Raw genomic sequence first — 22,920 nt, 5'->3', positions numbered from 1 at the left:
GGCAACTCACAACTTCCCAGAACTCCAGGTCCAGAGCACCTGACCCTTGCTTCTGGCCTCCACAGGCACCAGGCACATATGTGGTGCACATACATACATACATACATACATGCAGGTAAAACACACATATACATAAACTGAAAATAAATCTTACAAAGGTAATTTAAAAATCTTCCTCCCCACCAAAACCTCTACTAATCCATATTAGCATCATCTTACACTATGGTTCCATACTCTACATTTTACTCTGTTACTTGTACTTCTTTAGTGTACCTATTATTGTCTATCAGGTATTATTCAGTTTTCAAATTATTGTTGGGGGCACGGGCATGCCACAGTGCCCACACAGAGGTCCAAGGGCAAGTTTGTGGAGTAAGGTCTCTCCTTCCATCTCACATGGGTTCTGAGACACAAACTCAGGTAGTTAGGCTTGTCTACTTGATGCTATTCATCTCTCTGTGATTAACAAATTGGCTCAACTGATGGACAGCTCCTTTCCTCACCAGAGTTACCTCGAGCAAATCATGGCCCACATTGCAGTCCAGTCCTTCTTGTTTGAAAACTTAGTGCTGACAGAAAGTAATCTGTCTAGGTGACTTGGAATCTCCAGGCCCCAGAGCATCTTCCCTGGTCACTGTTCCAGCTCAGCCTTCCATCCACTGCATAGGATAATTTTATGGACACTTGCTGTTTTCTTCTGTCTGAAACAGTCTCCTGCTAGACCAGTGATTCTCCACATGTTGGTTGTGACCCCTTGGCAGTTCTCTATCCCCAAAACTTTTACATTACAATTCATAACAGTAGCAAAATTACAGTTGTGGTGGGTTACCACAACAGGAGGGATCGAAGCATTAGGGAGGTTGAGAGCCACTGTCCTAGACCAACCTGCAAAAGTGACACGCAAGGCCTCTACTTCTATTTTGCACCAAGCCTGCAATGAGAGGCCTCTGTCCAATGACCTCTCTTCCTGAAACAGCCTTTGCATTTCCTCACATACTGGCTACAGTTTGCTCATGCAGTGAGGCTTTTTTTCTGTATTGGAACGTATCCATTATAATGCCTTGTGTATTGACTATCTTCAACATGGCGTAGGCAAGTTTAGCTAAAAGTGTTTTGGAAATTCTGACTATTCTAAGATCCACTATGCACTTCACAAACTTAATAAATAAAGGTGGTAACTGAAATAACTATCCTCAACTTATGCTTCAAATGAGAGCTTGCAACATGAAATGATGTCCAGATAAAAGCAATGTACGGTGAAGAAACATAAAACAACTTTGTAACAGAGGTCAGTGTCTGTCTAGAAATAGAATGGCTTGGTGATTAATGACATCCACATTACTGCTGAACCTATCATCTACTTACTTCTTAGGCCAATATTTACAGAAGGCCCTTACTGAACACAAGGTTGAATTTGACAGAGTCCTTGAACTTGTAGCCTAAAAAGATGAGAGGGTACAAAGTACAAACACACCTTATCACCATGCACTATCACACCCACACCTCCCTAGAATCATATCCACCCAGATCTGATTCCTCCCTCTCCCAAAACTCAAGACAATGGGCACCAGCAGCCTTGCTTACATAGACAGAATCAGTCCAAGTCTTCCAGTTAGTAACACAGTTGACGAGTAAAATCCTCTTAATTTTGTGTCTCGTGCTTTCATTCCCTTTCTCAAAAATCTTAATCTCCCCATTCTAAGTAAGAGTATGTGTCTGCTATGTGATATCCAATAGAGATGCACCAGCATTGTCCTTGACGTCGTCTGTAGAGCTTAGAGCCCACTGTTCTGATTCGAAGGCATTTGAGCTTCTCTGTAACACAGCAAGGGTTTCCCTTAGTTGCACTGAACATAAGTCCTTGTCAACACTGCTAGTCACATGCAACCATGAGTGTTCTTCATTTCCTTCCTCCTCTGGAAAGCCCCTCTATATCTCAGGATGTTTAAATCCTTTTCCCACTTCAATACCCATGCGGATGATTTTATTATTTTTATCTGATTTTTCTTCCAAACGACTGAACGGGTACTTTTAGCTCTGTAATTACTATTTACCTAGGTAATGTTTCAAAAAAAATGAATATAGAATGCAGACCGTACTAATTTGAACAATATGAAAAGCCTCCTATTATGCAAAATGGCTCTAATTAAAGAGCACACCCTTGCCTGTAGCCTCTGCATTGCAAAGGGGAGGGGAAGGGAGAGGGAGCCGAGAGAAGAGGACGATGGACCATCAGCCTAGAGAAGCAGCAAGCTTCTGGCTCAGTGAGAGGTTCTGTCACAAAACAAGGTGGAGAGTGACAGAGGAAGATGTCCTCCTCTGGCCTCCACACATACATGGACTGACACACACAGCAGAGCACACATGGGTGAACACATCAGACACTAAATAAATACCTTTTAAGAAGCTAAAGGGAAAAATTTTAAATGACTTGGAGGATCAGAAGTGCCTCTGGGGTATCGACAGAATGTCTCATTTTCCAGATTAGCAAAGCGAGGGCTCCTGCACTTCACACAGAAAGGGCAGAGCTGGGGGAGGCCAATCTCAATATTGCATTACTGTGACAAACCTGTCATAGCTGAGCTTAATGGGACAGGACTGTCAATACTGCTTACGCTCTCTCTTCTGTGATGAAGGGGGCAGATGGAGTGTGGGCAGCAACACAGCCCACTAGTCAAACTTCACATGCCCAGAGTATGTGAGGACCTGGGTTCAATCCTGGCAGTACAATCAGCAAAGTGAAAAGAGATTTCTCTAAAACGAAAGAGTTTCGAGTAAAAGCCAACCTCCTGACTGGAAGCTAAGTCTATGAAGATCAGATATCATGCCTTCTAAACCTACTAAATGTCAAAAGAGCCTACTCTAGGAAGCCAATTGTTATGAGTCAGAATGCTAATCATTAAAACAGAAGAGCCCCTCCAGTAACCCATCCCTAGTTCATATGACAGCAGTAACACTCAGATCCAAACCCACTAGGAGAGAAACTGACACTCTGTGTAGAAAACTAACTTCCTACATGCTGGGATTCCATTCCAGGAGGCTCTGAGTCTTCTAAAGAGTAAACATCTGTGAGGACACAGTAGAAAGATCTGTAAGAAAGAATGGGTACTCACTGTCAAAATTTGCACCTTAATTAAAAACAAAACAAAACGATGGGTTGTGTATCTATTCTCTAAGGGAACCATGGTATCAATCTGGCCAGGCTGTGGTATCAAAAAAAGTCAAACACCACCATGGGTGTTTTTATAGCTAAAACATGGATTCAGAGAAAGGCAGATTGCTTCCCATAACACAGACCCTCATGGGCTATATCAACTGGATGAGGAGCATCTTGGCACACTGATCTCTTTAAGCAGTCGTGATTTGCCTACCACACTGCCTATGGACTTAGGTACAGCTCTTCTTTGGGCCTCTAACTGGCCAGTCCACCCAGCAGGCTTTGGACTTGTACCTACATTTATCACATCTGTTAGTTCCTTAAACTACATCACGATCTCTTGCACATCCCCACCCCTACACTTGAACACCCATCCTGAGGATGCTGCTGCTCTGTGGAAACCTGACCATAGGGTTGTAAGTAACTGATACTGAGAACTGTAACCAGGAGCCATGGTTCTTGCATTACAACCGAGCTAATTGCGTGGTCTACAGCACAAAGCCTCACGAAGCTGGTAAGTCCTGCCTCCTGCCGTCATGAAGTTCTCATGGGTAACTCCTGCGGTTACATGAAAGTTTGGCTTAGAAATGGGATGGGTTTCATTGCCTTCTCCAGGAATGCTTTGACTGCATCCTCAGTAGATGCCCCAACTTAAAGAGCTCCTGAGAAAGAGTGTGAATCCAATTTAAAAGTGCTTCCAAGAGTTTCTTCACTTTTGAGACTCAATGAAGCTGTTAAAGTCATTCTCTGCCCCTGTCCCACCATGAGCTGGAGAGAATTATCTATTCAGTTGAAGCCACTCAGCTGTAGGGGGCAAGGTGAAGTGCCCTGGAAAGATACTGCTTATTGACCCACGATAGGCACTGCTTTGCTTAAGATGCCAATTCCTACCATGATTAGCCACTTAGCAAACATGAGATGAGAGAGTCCCAACAGCACCGACTGCCCTTATGGAGATACAAAGAAGCATAAAAGGCTAGACTTATCTTAGTGTCTGCTCTCTAGTTTATATTTTTTTCCTTCTTATAAAATAAAATTACCAAAAAATATAAATAAGAATAGCAATGGGCAATAAAAGGAATTGGGAACAGAAGAAGAAATGCACTCTGAAATGTGGAAGATAAAACCATTGATTTTTCTAGATAAAAAGCCCTGGGGCAGCAGGGCTTGTCAACAGATAGGTGGTTCTTGACACATACAATGAAAGCATCTAAGCTGAAGCCAGATCTCAGGAACAAGAGTCTTAATGAAGTGCATTTGATGGCTGGATTCCTGGAAGCCTGAGAGATTAAGAAGGGAAGTTGAAGTTGGTATAGCAGGGAATGCACAAGGGCAAGACACACTTCTAAGCCACATCTATGGTGGAGCATATAATAGTTTTTAAAAAGGCAGAGTTGAAAACTTAAGTATCAGTATGAGCCAACCATGAAAGTGAAGAGAGTGGGTTAGAACAGGTGACAAGGTGGGCGGATGGGAGAATCTCTAAAGGGAGAACGGCTCTTCATGAAAACAGGGGGCTGCCAAATGGAAATTGGGAACTTCCTATGCTCGGTACTCAGATTCTTCAGGAAGACGACAAAAAAAAAAAAAACAAAACAAAACAAAAAAAAAACAAAAAAACAAAAAAAACAAAACTAACTTTTACATTTTCAAAATGTGTAATGTTCCAAAACACTAATATTGGTAATGAACTAAGAAACAAACAAAGGGGGAAATAATTATAAACATCTATAGGGATCTAAAAGGGCACCTAAAGGTTAGATATGATCCCCGGGTATGATGCCGTGTGCACAGCTCTTTGTACTTTAGCACCTGGCCAATACGATGCAAGCAGAGCTGCTGAATGTCATGAGCGGATGACCCCGCTGCTCAAGACTGTTGTTTTTAGCATGTATAAGGGCACAGGTTAGATCCCCACACTGCTAAACAAACATCAACAAACCCAGAAATAAAAGAACCCCTACACCTGTTACTGCAACATAGACCATTGAAAACAAGCTTGTCTTAGGTTAAGCCTCAACCTGTTTGTTTTTCCAAAGCATTGAACGTTGAGACTTCGGATCATCCCTTCAATAAACACAGACAGAAGGCCTAATCGCTATGCAGGGCCCCATGCAAAATCATTAACTCCCGAGGCTCCTGAGAGAGAATTTTAAGAGCTGACTAAAATGAGAAGGGAAGGAACAAACTCATCTGGAAAAAAAAAAAATCAATTTTCTGCTACTTTTTGGCTTTCTTCCCATGTGGTCACAATGTAACCTTCAGGTATACAATGCAGGGGACTCTCTGCAACAGATTTTCTCTCTCCTGCCTTCCCTCACTAAGTTCTCTCTCATTTCCTATTACCCGTGAACTCACAATCCTCTTGTTTCAGCTCTGCTAGAGCTGTATTGTTGGTAAGCATATGCATCGTGCTCCTTTGTTAGTTTATTAATTGTTCATTACGTGTGTGTGTGTGTGTGTGTGTGTGTGTGTGTGTGTGTGTGTGTGTGTGCGTGGGGTGGATTGGGGCTGGGGAGATGGCACCATAGGTAAATGAACAACTTTGTGGAGTTGGTTTTCTCCTTCAACCTTCATATGGGTTCTGGGGATAAATGCAGGTCATCAGGCTTCATGATAAGCACTTTCACTGGGTGAGTGAGGTCATCAGCAGGGCACTATACTCCTTACAGCTCCTTTCCAGAACTGGCCATTTTATGTTCTTTAAAAGTATAAACTATTAAGTCCTAAGGATAAAAACCAAACATACATTCTAAGTCAGTAGAACTGAAAAGTCTGGCCTAGAACAAAAAGTGAAGATATGCCATTGGTTAAAATCACTTGGGCTAATTCTGACCGATCTTTTAAAATATTTGAGCAAAGATCAGTTGGTCAGAGACACTGAGACTAGTATAACAAATAGTTATTGTAGTTTTGAGCCCAAGTTTAGCTAAAAACAACAAAATGCTTACAGTGTCCAGGTGACTTAGGAATGGACAGGATTGAGAATAAAGTACAGAATTTTTATCTGGGGGACTGATAGCTTATATATTTATCATAAAACATTATTAATGAACTTGTATGTGGCTGGATATAGGCCATGGACACAAAAAAACGGGAAGAGTTTGCTTCTAGTTCTATATAATTCATAGCCTAGAACAGTAGTTCTCAACAGTCCTAATGCTGTGACCTTTTAGTACAGTTCATCATATTGTGGTGACTACAACCATAAATTATTTTCACTGCCACTCCAAAACTGTAATTTTGCTACTGCTATGAATTGTAACTGTTTTCTGATGGTCTTTGGCAACCCCTCCCACACACGCAAAGGGTCCACACCCATAGGTTGAGAACCACAGAACTAGAAGGAGGTTTGTAATATTTTGGGGGCAATATCTGTCTCTGTGCTGGGAACTAAGCTTCTCTTGATGAGCTATACCCAGACTCAGTTAAATTCACTGTCCCAAATTTCAATCATTTCCATGCCTATCCTCTTCAAAAATCTTGGCCATATTCACTTAACATTTTTGCTTAAAATAATTCAAGTTTTATTTGCTGTATTTACTTTCAACTGTGATATTGTCATAATAAGGAAAACAACCCTACTATCCCGACACAGAAGATGACATTGAAATAGATACACTAGGGTCCATAAAAATGTCATATAAGCATGGTGCCACAGGTCTGTGGTCTCAGCACATGGAATGTGGAAGCCGAAGGATTGGGAATTCAAAGGCAGACTTGGCTTCGTTGCTGATTCAAGGCCAGAAGGAGATACAAGCGAGGCCCTGCCCCACCTCCCACTTCCAAAACATCGTCTAAGTGCAAGCCAAAAGCATCTCATTATTCTCATCTCACAGACCAGGAAACAGGGGCTTAGAATTTACATGACTCTCCAAGATCGACCTGGGAGTTACAGAGTTGACTTAAAGCTCTACTACTTTAGCCACACCTTTAACTGCCCTGTGTGACTGGGTGTCATTGTGAATGCCCTGAGATTCAAAATGTAAACATCTTTGAAATGGAACATAGGAAAAGTGAAGTGAATGTGGTTGATCCGATACATGCCACAGACAGCATGCCCACAAAAGCCTGTTCAAAGGGACAAGGTAGCTAGCTGAGGGGTCCTACCCTGCTTTCTCCCAGTGACTTTCTACCACTTGCATCTTGAGTCTTTTTTAAAAAACAGGAATCCTTGCAATGTTAAGGAAGTACTTGTGTCTTGCCAAAGGCTAGGGTTTCATCAATCCAAAAATCCCTACATGTGTTTTTCTGGAAGGAAACTGAATTCTAAGCCAAGTAGATTGAGTGTGAAAAGATGGTCCATGCTTGGTCCTGCCTGGTGCAAAGAACTGCTGTCAGACATCAGTTCCATGCTTCACCAGAAGTCTATCTTTGACTATTCAGTTTAACTCCAGAACCGCCTGGTTGGACACAATGACATGTCTTGGCTCACCACCCTGAATTAGGGTATCGTGTACCTTCAGCATTTGGTACAGAGCCCCATCTCTGAGGGAACATTCATTTATACTAACTCTATGTAAATCTTCCCAGGGCAGTGAAGGTCTCTTGAATCTTTAACTGTACAAGAAGCTCCTCGAGGTGAAACTGTATTCTCTGGTTCATTATATTAACTAAAAAGAATATTGGCTTTGTCAAAGAGACACATCCCCCCATCACGGACCTGAAACCTCATCATCACTTTCAAAATGGGAGTGGCTGTCTTTATGCCAGAACACTTGGGTATAAGCTTTCCCAGATCCTTTGTTGTATTTCCAGACAAGGTTTCTCTTTGTAGCCCCTGGCTGTCCTGGAACTCACTCTGTAGGCCAGGCTGGCCTCGAACTAACTCAGAGATCTGCCTGTCTCTGACTCCCAAGTGCTGGGATTAAAGGCACGTGCCACCACTGACTGGCATCTTCCTAAGCCTTCAATGCATACTCATGTGTGTATGTGTGCAGGGTCACTTTCACAAATCAGCTTCTACAACATGGCTGCATCTCACCATCTCGGATGTATGGGTGTCATTCACTTTTGCAAACTAAACCCCTACTGGGAGATTTTTTTCCTATATTTACCTGTTTCTGCTTGAAGTAGTATTATAATAACTTTCCTCATGTGCCTTCATGAACCTGTCTGAAAGCTTGCCTGGTGAGGCTCTTTGCTCTGGGAAATCCCAACATGGCTCTGGGTCACTTTTTCCCCTGCCCGATGTTCAATTATCTGTCACATAATCATCCCACAATGTTTTATACAGTTCTTGAGGGTCGAAACCTGCTTACTCACTGCTAGATACAAATTAGCTCAGGCAAAGATGCACAGTTAATAAAACCAAATGCCAAGCACCAGAGGTAACCATGAAAGAGGTGTAATTCCTGCACTGAGCAGCAGGGGAGGAGAGGTAGGTTCACCAGGGAGGCGTGGTGCATTGAGTGTGTGGAGGGATAAAGAAACTATGGAAACAGGCCTAAGGGAACAATGACTTCTCTAGGGGACAAAAAAGAAGCTCAAAAGAACATTAGCTGAAGTTCTCTAGGAGAGCAAGTAATAGAGGAGATTCATGGGCAGAAGCCAATAAGTTTAAATATATAGATATTTAAGGGCTTGCATTAAATAAATGGAAAGCTACTATGTACTTCACGATAATCAAACACAGGCATTTTGAATATGGAGGTTTAAGGAACCAGCTCTTGGTCTGTCAACAGCAGCAGCAGCAGAGAATGCTCAAGTCTTACTCCATCATGGAAGGCGGGATTGTGCAGCAGTCCTGGATGGCGGTCAGTGGGGATGTCAGGTGAGCTGTGTACGATGCTTCTACAACTTGCTTGTTCCGATTGACCACGTCCAGGTAACGGTTGAACTTCTCACGGATTTTTTTGGCTAGCTGTGGATGACAGTGAGCAAAATAAATCACCCATTTATTTCACCTTTCCCAATAAGCTAATTAATTTGCACAATAAGCTAATTAATTTGCATCACTAAGATTTGGATAACACAAAAACTGCACCCACATCATCTTTACTTGGTGGGCTGGACAAACATTGGAGAACACATGTGCATCACGGTAGGGAATTCAGACAGTGATAAAGTGTTATTTTTCTGTCTATAAGAGAGGGAGCTGTATTTCCAACCTCTTATGTGTCCACATTCAATGGAACGATGCATATCCACAAGTGCCCTGCTGGAAAAAAAATGGAAACGAGGACTTCAGATATTATTACTGCCATCGTGACAGAACACACCATGGCTAAGAGAGCAAATAATGATAGGAGAAAGAGCGAGAGACTTTCTGATTCTGGAGTCACAGAGATGGGATCAGAGTGCTGGAAGGAAGTGACACTCAGTGCCTTCTGTACAGATCTTGGGGACATCATTCACTATCTTCCAGGTGAACAGCAATTCTCTAGGGAGGTACAATGTAGACATTCATATGAGGCAAAATATGTAATTAGAAATACACGTGGGTGTGACCCTTTACATCATTAAGGTGGACTAAAGCTTAACCGATATGAAGAGCACTGTATCTCGATTTATGTTCATGCAGGGATACGGAAAGCAAATTGGTACATATACTGCTTTTCCCTCCATTGTTCCTGTCAAATACCACAGCTTAATTATAGATCTCCAAGGAAAACAGTGTTGTTTGTCTTCCCCTTCAACAAAATGTTACCCAAACGAGATGACTGATAGAATTATGGCTAATTGGTTTTGCAGAGCTATTCATTAACAGCACGCTAGAGGAGAACTAATCATCTCCTTTGGGTCATGCACTTCATACAATCTAGTAGCCTACAGGCAGGAACATGGAGGCAATCGGAATTTCTTCATTTGTTTTTAAGACAATGTTTGTTTTGATATGCTCAAAGAACTGAAGTCTGTAAAGTTTCCTTAAGATTACACTAATAAAGCTTGGAGTTTTTTTCTGGACATAGAAAAGAATATGAAAGTAATTTGAATTGGGTGATTCTCTTTGCAAGATAGGAGCTATATGGCTGGAAATTCCCACATCTACCTACAATTCTACTTCCTGAGCTAGAACGCCAACTGTACCAAATGTGGATTTTTCTCTGCAAAGGTCATTGAGGCAATACGTACAGTACATTTGAATTTCACACCTCAAGTTAGACCAGTAATTATGTTGTCCCATGTGGCAATGTTTAGAGACAATTTTGGTTGTGATAACTTGGTAGAAACCGCTATCAAGGAACCAGAAATGAACCTTAAAAATTCTATAATGTGTAGGATAGTTTCCCATAACCACAAATTATCTAGCTCCCAAATTTACTCCTAGAAATTACCAACCTTATTTTGTTGTTGTTGTTTAGTAAACAACAACTTCTCTAACAATACAGTCTACCTATTTATCTATCAGTAAATACTCAGGGTGCCAAGATCAAACTCAGCTGCATGATAGTTCAAAGGTTCAGAGGGTTTTTTTTTTTTTTTTTGGTCCATGGTAACTAGGCAAGAACATCATGGTGGAGGAATGTGTGGTGGGGGAGAGTTTCACCTCAGGATAGAAAGGAAGCAGACACTTTGTTATAGGTCAGGAACTCAACACATCCCTAGATGCAACCATGTTCCTAGAGCCCTCCTCTCCACTACTGGAATCTGAATGATCTTATGATGGCTCCCATCAGTATAGCCTACAGGAAGACACCATGTAACTTTCAAGACTGAGTTACAAAAGATCATATGGCTTCTACCTGCTCACCCTTCATGATGGCTCCCAGCTACCATTCTATAAAAGGGTATAGGCACACACACACACACACACACACACACACACACACACACACACAGAGAGAGAGAGAGAGAGAGAGAGAGAGAGAGAGAGAGAGAGAGAGAGAAAGAGAGAGAGAGAGAGAGGCCATATATTATGTGCTTAGTTGTCAGCCTAATCAAGGGCTTGAGCATTTCCTGGAGTAAACCTATCTGGACACAAGTCAAGAAGTCTCTAAAAGGGCTGGAGAGATGGCTTGGTGGTTAAGAGCACTGCTGTTGCTGAGGACCTGAGTTTAATTCCCAGCATCTACATGGTAGCTGTCACCATCTGTAACTCCAGTTCTAAGGGATCAGACATCTCAGTGAACTCTGAGGGCACTAGACAACCATTCGGTACACATAATACATGTTGGCAGAATACTCACATACATAAATAAATCTTACAAAAGAAGAAGCCTCTAGAGAACTGCAGCCCCCAGAAGCTGCCCTGATGTTCACACAGCATCACAGTACACAGATAGGCCATCCTTGCAGGGCCTGGTCCAAACACTTTACCTATCCACTCCATAAGCATAAACACATAGGTTTGTGCCATTAAGGTATAGATAACCCCCCACCCCCAACAATAGTTAAACGAGACATGTAAGGACAGGCTGAACCCCATCCTAAGGCAAGCATGTTGAAGGCAAGCTACATACCATAAAGCTGCACAAATACAGTTGCTGCATCTGAATAACCAACATTTTAACTTGTAGACTGCAAACCTATTGCAGAGAGATATCAGGGGTTCATCAGAAAATTCTAACAGCTGCCATATGAAGGAATTTGCCAGACACAGTGTAGACATTCTTGTTTCATGTCAACAAGGTTAAGTGGTTAGCATGGAGCCATGGAACAATGGAAAGATCTACTTGTTCTAATCCAAAACTATCTTGCCTGTAAAATGTGTTCACCTGCTCAGACAAGGCAAACTTAAAGGAGCTACAAATGTAACCTGAAAGGGTGATTAGGCAAACCTCATGGGTGAAACATCTTCTGAGCATAAGCACCCAAGGTACAGAACAGAATCATAGAAAGTACTCAATCTGTATTGGCTGCTAAACTCATTGTTTCTGGCTGATAAGACTTTGGGGAATGCCTGCCTTTGGCTGCCTGGTAAGGGTCAGCCTCAACCTAGAGCCTGACACATGCTAAGTTAACAGGAGGTACACCCCAGTCCCCAAGCTGCATCCCTTGACAGTGGACACAGCACCTACATACAGAATCCAGCTACCCATGACAGTTAAGAGAACTCAACCCCATGTTTTCCTGTCTCCATAGCAGCTTCCCCGTCTTTCACCTGACACCCTACCTTAATTCATTAGAAAGAAAAAAAAAACAAGAAAGACAGAAAGAAAGGAAAGAAAAGAAGGATGGAAGAGAGAAAGGAAGGAACGAAGAAAGGAAGGAAGGGGGGAGGAAGGAAGGAAAAAATAAAGAAAGAAAGAAAGAGAAAATGCCAGCATTTTCAGATAGTTTCTTCACTAAGCATTTCACATGTGTATACCAATTTAATGCTTTTTAAATCCCTTTAGTTGGGTGAGGAGCTCCATGACTGTAATTCCAGGTACTCAAGGCTGCAGTTAGGGATCAAGGACTCCTTGAACCCGGTTTAAAAAAAAACAGACAAACAAAAACAGAACAAAAAACCCTATGGGGTACAGAAGCCTTTATTTCCTAGAGAGACACCCTGAAGATGAAGTTACCTTTTCAAGGGCACAAGGTGGCAGGAACTCAATAATCCTCAGAGCCCAAGCTTCTAACTTCTATGCAACACTTTCCTTGGCAATTTACCATGCAACCTCCCCACTCTACAGACATCTTTTCTTTTCCTAGGGGAGAGGGTCTATTGTAACACAGGCTGGCCAGGAAAACACTATGTAGCTGAGGGTGACTTTGAACTTCTGATCATTCTACCTCCACCTCCAGAATGCTGGGAGATGGTACAGGCATTCAACACCACATCTGGTTTATAGAGTGTTGGGGAATGAACCTAAGACTTCCTATATGCTAGGCAAGTAGTCTACCAATTAAGCTATGAGGCCAGCAACCCCAGTTTATTTTAAAATCCACTGTAACATGAGATTCTTAGCAGGACAGCATACACTATGCAACCTCTTAATTTATAATAAGAATTAGGATTTTTACGAATATAATTTCATTCAGAATTCTTCATAATTCCTGTGAAAATACCTACACTAAAAAGGATAGGGCTAAATATGCCATAATATAGTACCTCCCCAAACAAAACCCCACAATCCCTTGCTAACATTATCCAACTATGTTAATTGTGGTATAAGTGGCATCAGACTAAATTATAACTGTCCCAATAACTTAGGCATCTTTAGACATTCACTGTTATAACCTGGTCAGAGAAAACAGGACAAACTGCTCCTTTCATTTAGGAAACAAGTTTCAGAATTTAATATTTTGCTTTTTTTTTTTTTTTACCTTAACAAACTTCACTATAATAATCTATGGTATAAGAGAATAGCAGTTATCACTTTCTAGCTGGAGAAATGGAGGCAGAGGACACTCAAAGTGCTGTACTGTAGCCCAGTTCTGTGAAGGGCTCTGTGTATCTCCCACCAAGAAATGTACTGGAGGCTCACTATGGAAACCTCAACTAATAATCCACTTTTTCCCTTCCTAAAAACAATCTCTCTCAACGTGCTAGCCAAACCCAGGTTGCTGGGCAGGCATCACAGAACTTCTGAGAGTAAAGACAGGCCACAGTGAGAGTAATGTATCTGTTAAATCGAAGGGGGAAAGAACTACCATAGACCCTTCCAAGAGGCCACACAGACACTGGGCTGCATCCCGCCATGATCTCTGCAGACAGGCGAAAACAAAGGACATTCTCAACAAAAAGCTACAGGTGGACCCACAATCCTCCTCAGCATAATTAAAAACATTTTTCTTTCCACGGCTCAGCTTTCATCTTTTATCCTCCTTTATCCTCTCTCCTTTATCCCCTAAGGGGCTCCTGAATGCTGATGAGACAACGGGACTAAAACCATCTTGTCATCTTTTGGGTCAATTCTTAGGCTAGCCAACATCCAGCCATGGGTCAAATGATCAGCAGGGTAGTGTGTGGTCCCCATGGGAACCGACTCTAATTTGTCATCATCTCCAGTGACAACGTTTCATCACAACATCAATGGATTTCCTTCTTGCTGAATTTCCCCTCCCTTAATTTTCGCACAGACACTTCTGTCATTTGCGTACTTCCCCAGAGCGCCTTTAAAAGGCACTTAAAAAAAAAAAAAAAAAAAAAAAAAAAAACCTTAGCTTTATACTTCTGAGGATGAAGAGCAGGGGGGATGGGCACACAGTTAAAAAGGTAAAAGAAACAGAACTGCAAAGGCCCAGTACACACTTTATTTATGATTGCTTCCTAAAAGGAAGGGCTGGAAGGAGTTCTTCTTGTGTTAGGGAAAGCTTTATTTAAAATATCTAACAACAAGGCTGACAGGCACGGGCAGGAAGCCTACCCTGGGGGACTGAAGAGTCACAGCAAAATTCATATTGAATGTAGAAGAGTTTAACATTTGACATTCAAAAATCTTTGTGCCATGATAAGAATTTAATAGCTCACACCTCTCTCCTCCAATGCCAACCTTATCACTCAAGAGAAAACCCTTTCATCATCTTTTCTACCAAGTTTCAGGATTTAGTTCTATAAACACGTGACACAGAAATACTTTTAAATATAAACCAAGCAGGCATTGTTAGCTTCTCTGGATCACATCACATTGCCACATTCCAGGGTTCTTCATGGCTGCCTGTGGCACCCTGTGCACAGGACACAAGCAATGCCCCTTTTTTCTTCATAAGGCTTGGAACAGTCCAGACGGACTCAGAGTTCTGTTACTTATTAGCAGGATATTGGTTAAGCTCCTTGATTGGTTTCCTCAGGAATACAATCAGAATGGCAGGCCCCTTGAAAGGCTTCTCTTGTGTTCAAACAAAACAGCAAATATACAAAGCTGAGGACAAGTACAGTGGATTACTTCCACTGTCAAGCCAGTCTCTGGGTTAGAAAGTGCATGTGGTAGTGATTAGAGAATACTGTGCGGTCTAAATTTTTCAGCAGCAGGGGCTATAGCTGGAGAAGATATCCTGGAGTATCAACTTTTTAATCATTTACCACATCCTCATGGATGAGAAACCAGGCTTAAGTGGCTCGAGGAAAGCATGTTTTTCTTATATTTATCAGTAAAATGGCACAAAGGGTTTTGGGGAGAAAGGTATGGATTAAATGTAACTATCATTTGCTAGCTAAGAGACGCATAGGAACCCTTTTCTAAGCCTCAACTTAATTATCTCTATGATTGTGTGCAGGGGTGAGGGGCGGGTCTGTGTGTTGGCCACAGGGATAAGCTCGGGTGACATTCTTAGGAACCCTGTCCATCATCTCTCACTGGCCTGGAGCTTCTCCACTGGGCTAGACTGATTGGCCAACAAGCCCTGGGTCCTCCTGTCACCACACCCAGAATTTCTGTGTGGATTCTTACTGTAAAATATTAATTTAAGGCGCGTTAGTTTTGTTTATGCCGTGGAACATAATGTTTAACCATGCAAAGATGTGTTGGATTAAGTAAAATCCACCTGTGATCAGGAGGCTGGGTCAGCAACTAAGTAGCTGACAGGAAGCTGTAGGGAGGGGCCAGGTGGAGAAGGGTTTACAAGCAAGAGGACTTCTTGGGAGGTGCATGCAGGTGAGCTGCTTGCAATTCGTCCTCTCTGGGAAGCGGGATTCTACCTCAACCTTTGAATCTTGATTACTTTAGCAGGACAGAGATTTAAATAAGATTTCCTAGTAGCTTTGAAAGAATCCATGCTCCAGGGAACAGAATTCCCTCAGGCTTTGGCTCTCGAGGCCTAGCTGCTGGTAGCAAGGAGTGGCAGTTGCTAAAAAGGATGGCCATAGCTTAAAAGGCAGCAACAGTTTCAAAGGAAAACAACAGATCGTGGGCTTTGAACTCCAGGCCTCAAGCTTGTGAGGCAAGCCCTGTACCACTAAGCCACCTCCCCAGCCCTTTGTCTTACCTGTTTGAAATAAGGTCTTTCTACAAGCTCTGCTATCCTATTACTTTCTATGTAGCCCAGGCTGGCCTCGAAATTGTTGCGACCTTCCTGCCTCGTTACCGGGATTAAAGGTATGCACCACCCATTTTGGGCTTTAACTATCTCTAAATTGAGAGTAATAATGCTTGCTTTTTGGTATCCACATTTAAGCCTCATAAGGTCTCTAAAGCACTTGACAGTGTCACACATATTAAAAATGCTAAATGCACGGGAGCAGCAGGCTATTGCTGCTGCTGTTGGTTATTGTTGTGATTGTTATTGTTTGGGGAGATTTAATGAATTGTCTTAGGTACTAGAACCAAAGACCTAAAGAACTCTGCACTTGGGGGAAGGAAAGCTAGGATGGACTAGTTGGCACTGGGCTGCAGTCCCTGTCAGCTGTTGGTGGTGCTGACATACTGTGTGTGTATGGAGGGTAGAGAATTAGTTGTGGACAGTTAAGAATTTTTCTGAGGTCCTGCGTTCTGTTTTGTTTCGTTTTTGTAATCTAATCATAATTTCACTCTTGCTTGCACTTTTCCATGTTTAATGCACTTTATGTGAGTGTCCCTTATGTAACTTATAACAAGGACATAGATACTTTTTGTGTTGTTCTTGTAGTCAAGGAAATCAAGACTGTCAGGGCCTGCCCGAGCTCAGCCTCAGCTCAGGCTGAGTAGGTGTGCAGGAAACAGACCTATTCCCGTTCAATCCTCTCCCACCCCCCCCCTTTTTTTTTTTTAAAGAAAATGATAAAATTATACGGGCCAAATCATGAAACTTCTGTCTATACTCACCCTAGCCCGACTCTGTCCTCCTTGAAGCCTTAAGTTCCCTCCTTCCAAAATTTCCTGGGATTCACCAGCTGCTCCACTCCTACCCACTTCACACTGTTGACCTTCCATGACATGAGAACCCCATTTTCCCAACAAAATGGTAAGACAACAATAATTAGCACTAATGGATTGCTTCCTAGCTGTTATACAGTATGCAAAGTAGGACTTTACCTGGTGCCTTTTATTCCTCTTAATAGCATTATATACATATATATACATACACACACACACATACATACACACACGTATTATAATCTATTGTTACAGTGAAATGAGTTGCCCAAGGTCATCCAGCTAACAAACAAAATAATTCTATCAAATCTACACTTTTGTGTAGCTGCCCTATGCATTTTATTCAAGCACTCAGAAATGGCTTAACAGGGTTAATTTAGTATATGCATTTACCTTCACGAAACTGCCCACACATCAAATGGATCAGAAAGCTCGGGGCTTGCCTATTTTCCAGTCTGACTGTCTGCCAGGAAACACAAGCTACTGCAGAAAGAGCCTTGTTATCTTAGCTTTTGGCGCCTGTAGCAAAATGCTATATAGTGTGCCAATCATGGAACATTTGTTTCTGTAGGCTAAGAAAGCCAAGATGAAGATGCTGGCAGGTTCTATTGAGGCCCTTTTCCCAGTTTGCCAATGACCATCCCTCTTACAAACTCACAGGGGAGAGATCCGGCACTGGCTCTTTTTGCAAAGGCATTTCCCTCTCCATTTCTCTATACTCCCAATGTTATCTAAATCCACTCAGCCCCCCAAAGAACCTACCTCCTAATGTAATTACAATTGGGGGGGGGGGGTCAGGTCTTCGGGATATGAATGGGAGGGATCAACATTCAGTCCATGACACCCACAAGTAGATGCCCATCCAGAAAGATATCCAGGGGCTCATTATGCTGTCTGGACATGGCTTATAAAAGTCTTGATGTTAAAATTTGTTCACCATTTATTTATCCAACTCTGCTTTCCTGTTGTGGTGATAAATACCATGACCCAAAGCAATTCAAGGCAGCAATGCTGCTTACTGGCTTGTCCCCAGGCTCACACTCAGTTACCTCTCTATACAGTCCAAAGCCCACCTGACCAGGGATGGCTTGCCCACGGTGGGCTGGGACTTCCTGTATCAGTTAACAGTCATGCCCACACAGACATGCCCACAGCCCAGTCTGATGTAGGCACTTCCTCAGTTGAGGTTCCCTCTTCCCATCACACCCTTGCAACAGTGTGAAGAGGTAGAATCCACTTAGCATGCACCAAGTGCTCTTGGTAGAGTGGGTTCCTGGTAGGAATAATGAGTTCAGTGTTTTCTCTCTTCGCTAACTTGCAGTACATGATTTCTTATTCTTCCAAGTAATGAAACCACATTAAAGACCTTTCTAGTTGCCTGTGACATACTCCTAGACCCCAGCCTCTAGAGCAGTGGTCCTCAACCTTCCTAATGCTGTGACCCTTTAATAGAGTTCCTCATTGTTGTAGTGACCCCAACCATAGAATTATTTTCTTTGCTACTTTATAACTTAATTTAGCTCCTGTTATGAATCGTAATACAAACATCTGTGTTTTCCAATGGTATTAGGCGACCCAAATACAAGGGAGGTTTAACCGACCCACAGGTTGAGAACTGTTGTTCTAGAACTATGAACCTACTGTTTATAAACGTATTCAGCCTGTGGTCTCCTCTTACAGCAGCAGAAAATGGACTAAGACACAGTGAAAATAATGACACGGCTGTTCATTACTACTCTAGGGCTCGTGGAATTACCAAGTTGAGCAGAGCCCGGCTGCAGGCAGTGATGACACAGTGAACACAGAGTGAGACAGAGATGGACAGGGTCAGTCTCCATTTCCAGAGGCCTGTGTCTGCCGGACGTGTGAGAATAGCCTAAACCAAGGGAGAGGCCGAGGAGCTGCTGACAGATGATCTGCAGGTGGACCAGGAAGATTTATGTGCGAGGCTGTCTGGGTTCCGGGGTCACATACCCAGATCTTATGAGAGGCAGGGCCCCTGAACTGAGCTGGTCGGAGTACAATGGAAAAACCAGGAGGCAAGCACGGACATGCCCTGGAGCTAGAGGCATCTGTGCCCTGGGAAAAGCCGAGAGCAACAGCTTTTCTCTTTAAATACTGCACAGGGTTGCTGGAAAGGTCAGGGTGGTTTGGTATGGGCAGCAGTCTGTGTTAGGTTTTCCAGGAGAGCCACTGCAGGGCACACCCGAGCCTCCTGAAAGCCAAGGTTATCAACCCAAGGCTCACTGGGCTCTTGCCCTGCTGTTCACCCCACTCCACTCTTAATGACTACATGACAACAAAGGAAACTGAGAAGGGCAGGCTTCGGCCCACTTCTCTCTGTAACAGGAGCCCCTGAGCGCCTTTAAAATCGAAGTAAGCAAGTGGTTATGCCTTGAAGGTTTACAGCCTGCTTCTTCCGGGGGAAAAAGATGATCTTAAAGAGAGCAGAGAAGCTGAGAAGCGGGCAGGGAGGGACCACAACACTCGCAGGGATCGCACAACTTCTGGAATAAGTTTGTAAAGGCTATTAACCAGGGAGGAAGGAAAACACTGGTTGCTTAGGAAAAGCCATGCTTACCCAGCCTCTTCACCCTCACTAGAAACACACTCATTTCAAGCAAGCGAGCTTTATTAAACCCTTTTCTCTCAAGATTCCTTTCTGCCCAAGAAATGTTCATGCTGCCACAGTTACAAAGCTAGAACACAGGTGAACCAGTCAAATAGTGACTGACAAAGGATAAAGAGATTTGTTTTTTTTTTAAAAAAAAAAAAAAAAAAAACAAGTCCTTAGAAGCAATACAATCTTAGTATAGATACACGTTTATCATTTATTAAACGAAAGTAAAGGTGTATGCTAGCAATAAGTTTATTTTTACATAATAAAACTTACCCAATGAAATCTTGGCTAACTTGTTAATGTTCTGAGTGTAGAGCACCTTCCATGTTTTTCAGCCAACTGCTATATTTATTTCATAATCACCAGCTGAGACTGACACTTCATTAAAACACATAATTGCAGAAGGGTGTTTAGGGCTATTTAGAAAATGCTGAAAATTCTGAGAAAATTCAAGTCTGTCTCTCTCTCTCTCGTGTGTGTGTGTGTGTGTGTGTGTGTGTGTGTGTGTGTGTGTGTGTGTGTTGCCCTTCTCTGTTACTCCCATGTTATTTCATTGAGACATGGCATCTCCCTGAACTTCCCATTTCAGCTAGGCTGGCAGCCAGCAAGCTTCCAGGACCTGCTGTCTCCTCCCCCTCCCCCCACCCAACCCCCCTGCTGGAGGGCTGGGTTTACAAGCACACATGGCCATTCCCAGAATTTTTTTAAGTGGATACTGGAGATTCGCACTCAATTCCTCATGCTTGCACAGCCAGTGAGTGCTCTCACTCACTGAGAGTCATCTTCCAGCCTTCGGACAGCAGTTTTCACAGTCAAATATTCGAACACAATGTACTGCAACGATAACTAATTCAATATTTACGTACTGAAGAACGAAGGTAAGTAGGCGAATAGCAAATGTCTTCCATAATGAAACCTTAATAGTACTAAAAGAGCAGAACGCACATACAATAGTCTTGAATCTGAGCACCCACTGGCACCGCATAGACGGCAACACGTGGGGTGCACAGAGAATGCCTGTCATGTGTTCAGAACCGAGGCTGCACAGAACTGAAACACTGAGGCAGGCTCTGCCAAAAATACCCTGGAAGCATTCAGCGCTTGGTTTTGAATTAATGTTTGGTCATTGTGCATTCAGAAACAGTGTAGAGTTGCCAAAATTTTCACAACCCCCACATTCAGTTGCCTGACCTGCAGGTTAAGAAGCCGGGGTTTTGAGAACAAATATATGTGCATAATTACAAACACTAAGTGCAACACAGGCGGATTCTAAGTGGAAGAGGGCCACTAAGGGAGCTGGGGGTGGTGAAGAGCTTGAGAGTACTGTGAGAACCTGAAATTTCACACCAGCCCAGCCCTTCTCCAACCAATGCAACAATTCCAATTTCGCCAGTCTCGCAACCTAGGCCAAAGCCTGGTGCACCGCAGGGACCATATAGAAAATATTTAACTGAATAAAAATGAAGGGTGATAACTAGAGCATTTTAAGGTTCCTCCCGGACTCCTTTGAGAGCACCCTGGTCAAACTCTGCTCAGCTAATTAGCAGGGAGAAAGGAACAACAAGCCCAGTGCTACTGGCCACTTCCTCATCCTCACATAGCCTAACAATCTATTCAATCAAACTCTTAGGTAGATGGTCTTAAGGAATGAAATGTCTCTGAAAATTTTAAGAATCTCCATGTTCCCAGTTCACCTCTCCTGACTGTCAGGTCCAAAGGAAACCCATTTCCCCAAATTCTGGTGGTCAGACAAAAGCCAGCATTCTTGAGGAACTTGTAAAGCCAATTCTCCTCTACCAAAGGAGCCACTGCCTTTATCTAGGGCAGACGGGACACATGGTTTTCTATGGTGCCTAAGCCTCTCAGTATCACCAGCTCTTCTCTCCTCTCCCTTACCCTAAACTTCTCCAGCTCATGGGCTCCCCTTCCCACAGCCCCATGTTCTTACAACCCTGCTATTTTGGCTATGTGCTTCCCTTTCCTTCTTGCCCTCTTGCGGTCTTCTCTTTTGGCCCACTCCTTGTCTTTCTCTGTTTCTTGTCTCTCTGCCCCCAACCTCTGATGCTGGCCATGTTCAGTCTACCACATTCTTTCTCTGCTCTGGACTCTTCCAAACGATTCTGGCTGTCCTCTCACTCGTAATGTAGAATAAAAACCTTCTCCTTAACCATGACACAGAGCAGTCCTGTCCTCAGTTTATATACTGACCTGCTTTTCCAATGGAATTGACACTATGTTGCTTTAGGGCTTGAGTGGTATTTGGGCTCTAAGAGTATCTGGCCTGTTCCAGTCCCCCCCCCCCCCACACACACACACAGAAGATGAATGAATGGAACGTCCCAGTCCAGCCCAGGCTGTTTCTGTTATTTGGAAGATCACTGTCATAGTGTATGTTCATTTTAAAACTAAACACGTAAAAATAGCTATAAAGGTAGCCTCTCAAAAACTTCTGATTTTCTCAGTTGTACAAGACCAGCCCTGAATATTCATATTACCCAAGTCTTTAGTGTGCTATGTCCACTCTAAAAGTCAGAAACTCTCTCCCACTTGGTCAGCTGGTAATGTGCTTATGTCATTCTATAGAGAACACTTCCAGGCCTTCAGCTTTTTAAAAAATAGACTTGGTGTGTATGAGTATTTTGCCTGAAAAATGCACATCACCACATGCATGTCCTGTGTCCATGGAGGTCAGAAGAAGACATAGGATCCCCTGGAACTGAGCTTACAGATGGTTGTGAGCCACAATGTGGGTGGGAGGAATCTAGCCCAGTTCCCTTGTAAGAGCAAGAAGTGTTCTTATCTGCTAAGCCATCTCCCCAGCCCCAGGCTTTTAGCTTTAAGATTCCACAGGGTGACAAACAGCTCCTGAGCTGCAGGGGCTCTTACACTGCAGGCCAGTATCTACAAGAGCTGATTGAGAGTTTCAAGCTGATTTATCATATTAATTAAGACAACAACACTCTCCTCCACACATACTCACACTCCTACTGCCACTTAGATGAGGTACGAATGTTGATTGACTACTGGGGGGAAATGCACTATGCCTATAAAGACATGCTAGAACCAACAACAGAAAAAAAAAGAAAGCTTCCCAGTGTGGATCCCAAATCGAAGAATGAGGACAGTTGCTTGGACCACAGAAATTTTATTATATTTTCTCAACTACTCAGTGGGTGCCCTAGTCAATTACATCTACATTACATACATATGGCTGTATGACACACAGACTTAGGAAGGCCTTCTCTTGTCATGGCCAATGGCAGAGTGGACTGGAAACAGAGGAACTGGGTGTGTCTGTGCTACTCAAACTTTAGAGACCTAGGTAGAGGGGGGAGGCTGACATGGTGTTAATAGAATAAGATGTGGCATAATAAAATTGGACTGTTGCCAGGATCTATAGCTATACTTTACTGTCAGAGGATGGGACAGCCAGAGATTATGTAGAAAGACCTGTTCTGGACATTGCCTTAAATGACCTCTTA

General features: G+C 42.9%; 1 protein-coding gene across 1 annotated transcript in view; it reads right to left on the bottom strand.

Moving 5' to 3' along the window:
- The window catches only part of Cachd1 (cache domain containing 1), a 211,927-nt gene that overhangs the window by 92,191 nt on the left and 96,816 nt on the right, over window positions 1-22,920 (bottom strand). Inside the window, exon 3 of the mRNA XM_051188233.1 lies at window positions 8,872-9,020. Coding sequence (XP_051044190.1) covers window positions 8,872-9,020 — 149 coding nt within the window. The remainder of the gene's footprint in view (window positions 1-8,871; window positions 9,021-22,920) is intronic.

Source organism: Phodopus roborovskii, unplaced genomic scaffold (genome assembly GCF_943737965.1).
Source record: "Phodopus roborovskii unplaced genomic scaffold, PHOROB, whole genome shotgun sequence".
NCBI classification, from domain to species: domain Eukaryota; kingdom Metazoa; phylum Chordata; class Mammalia; order Rodentia; family Cricetidae; genus Phodopus; species Phodopus roborovskii.
Note: the sequence above shows the minus strand (reverse complement) of the source record. Positions and strands in the feature narration are given on the sequence as shown.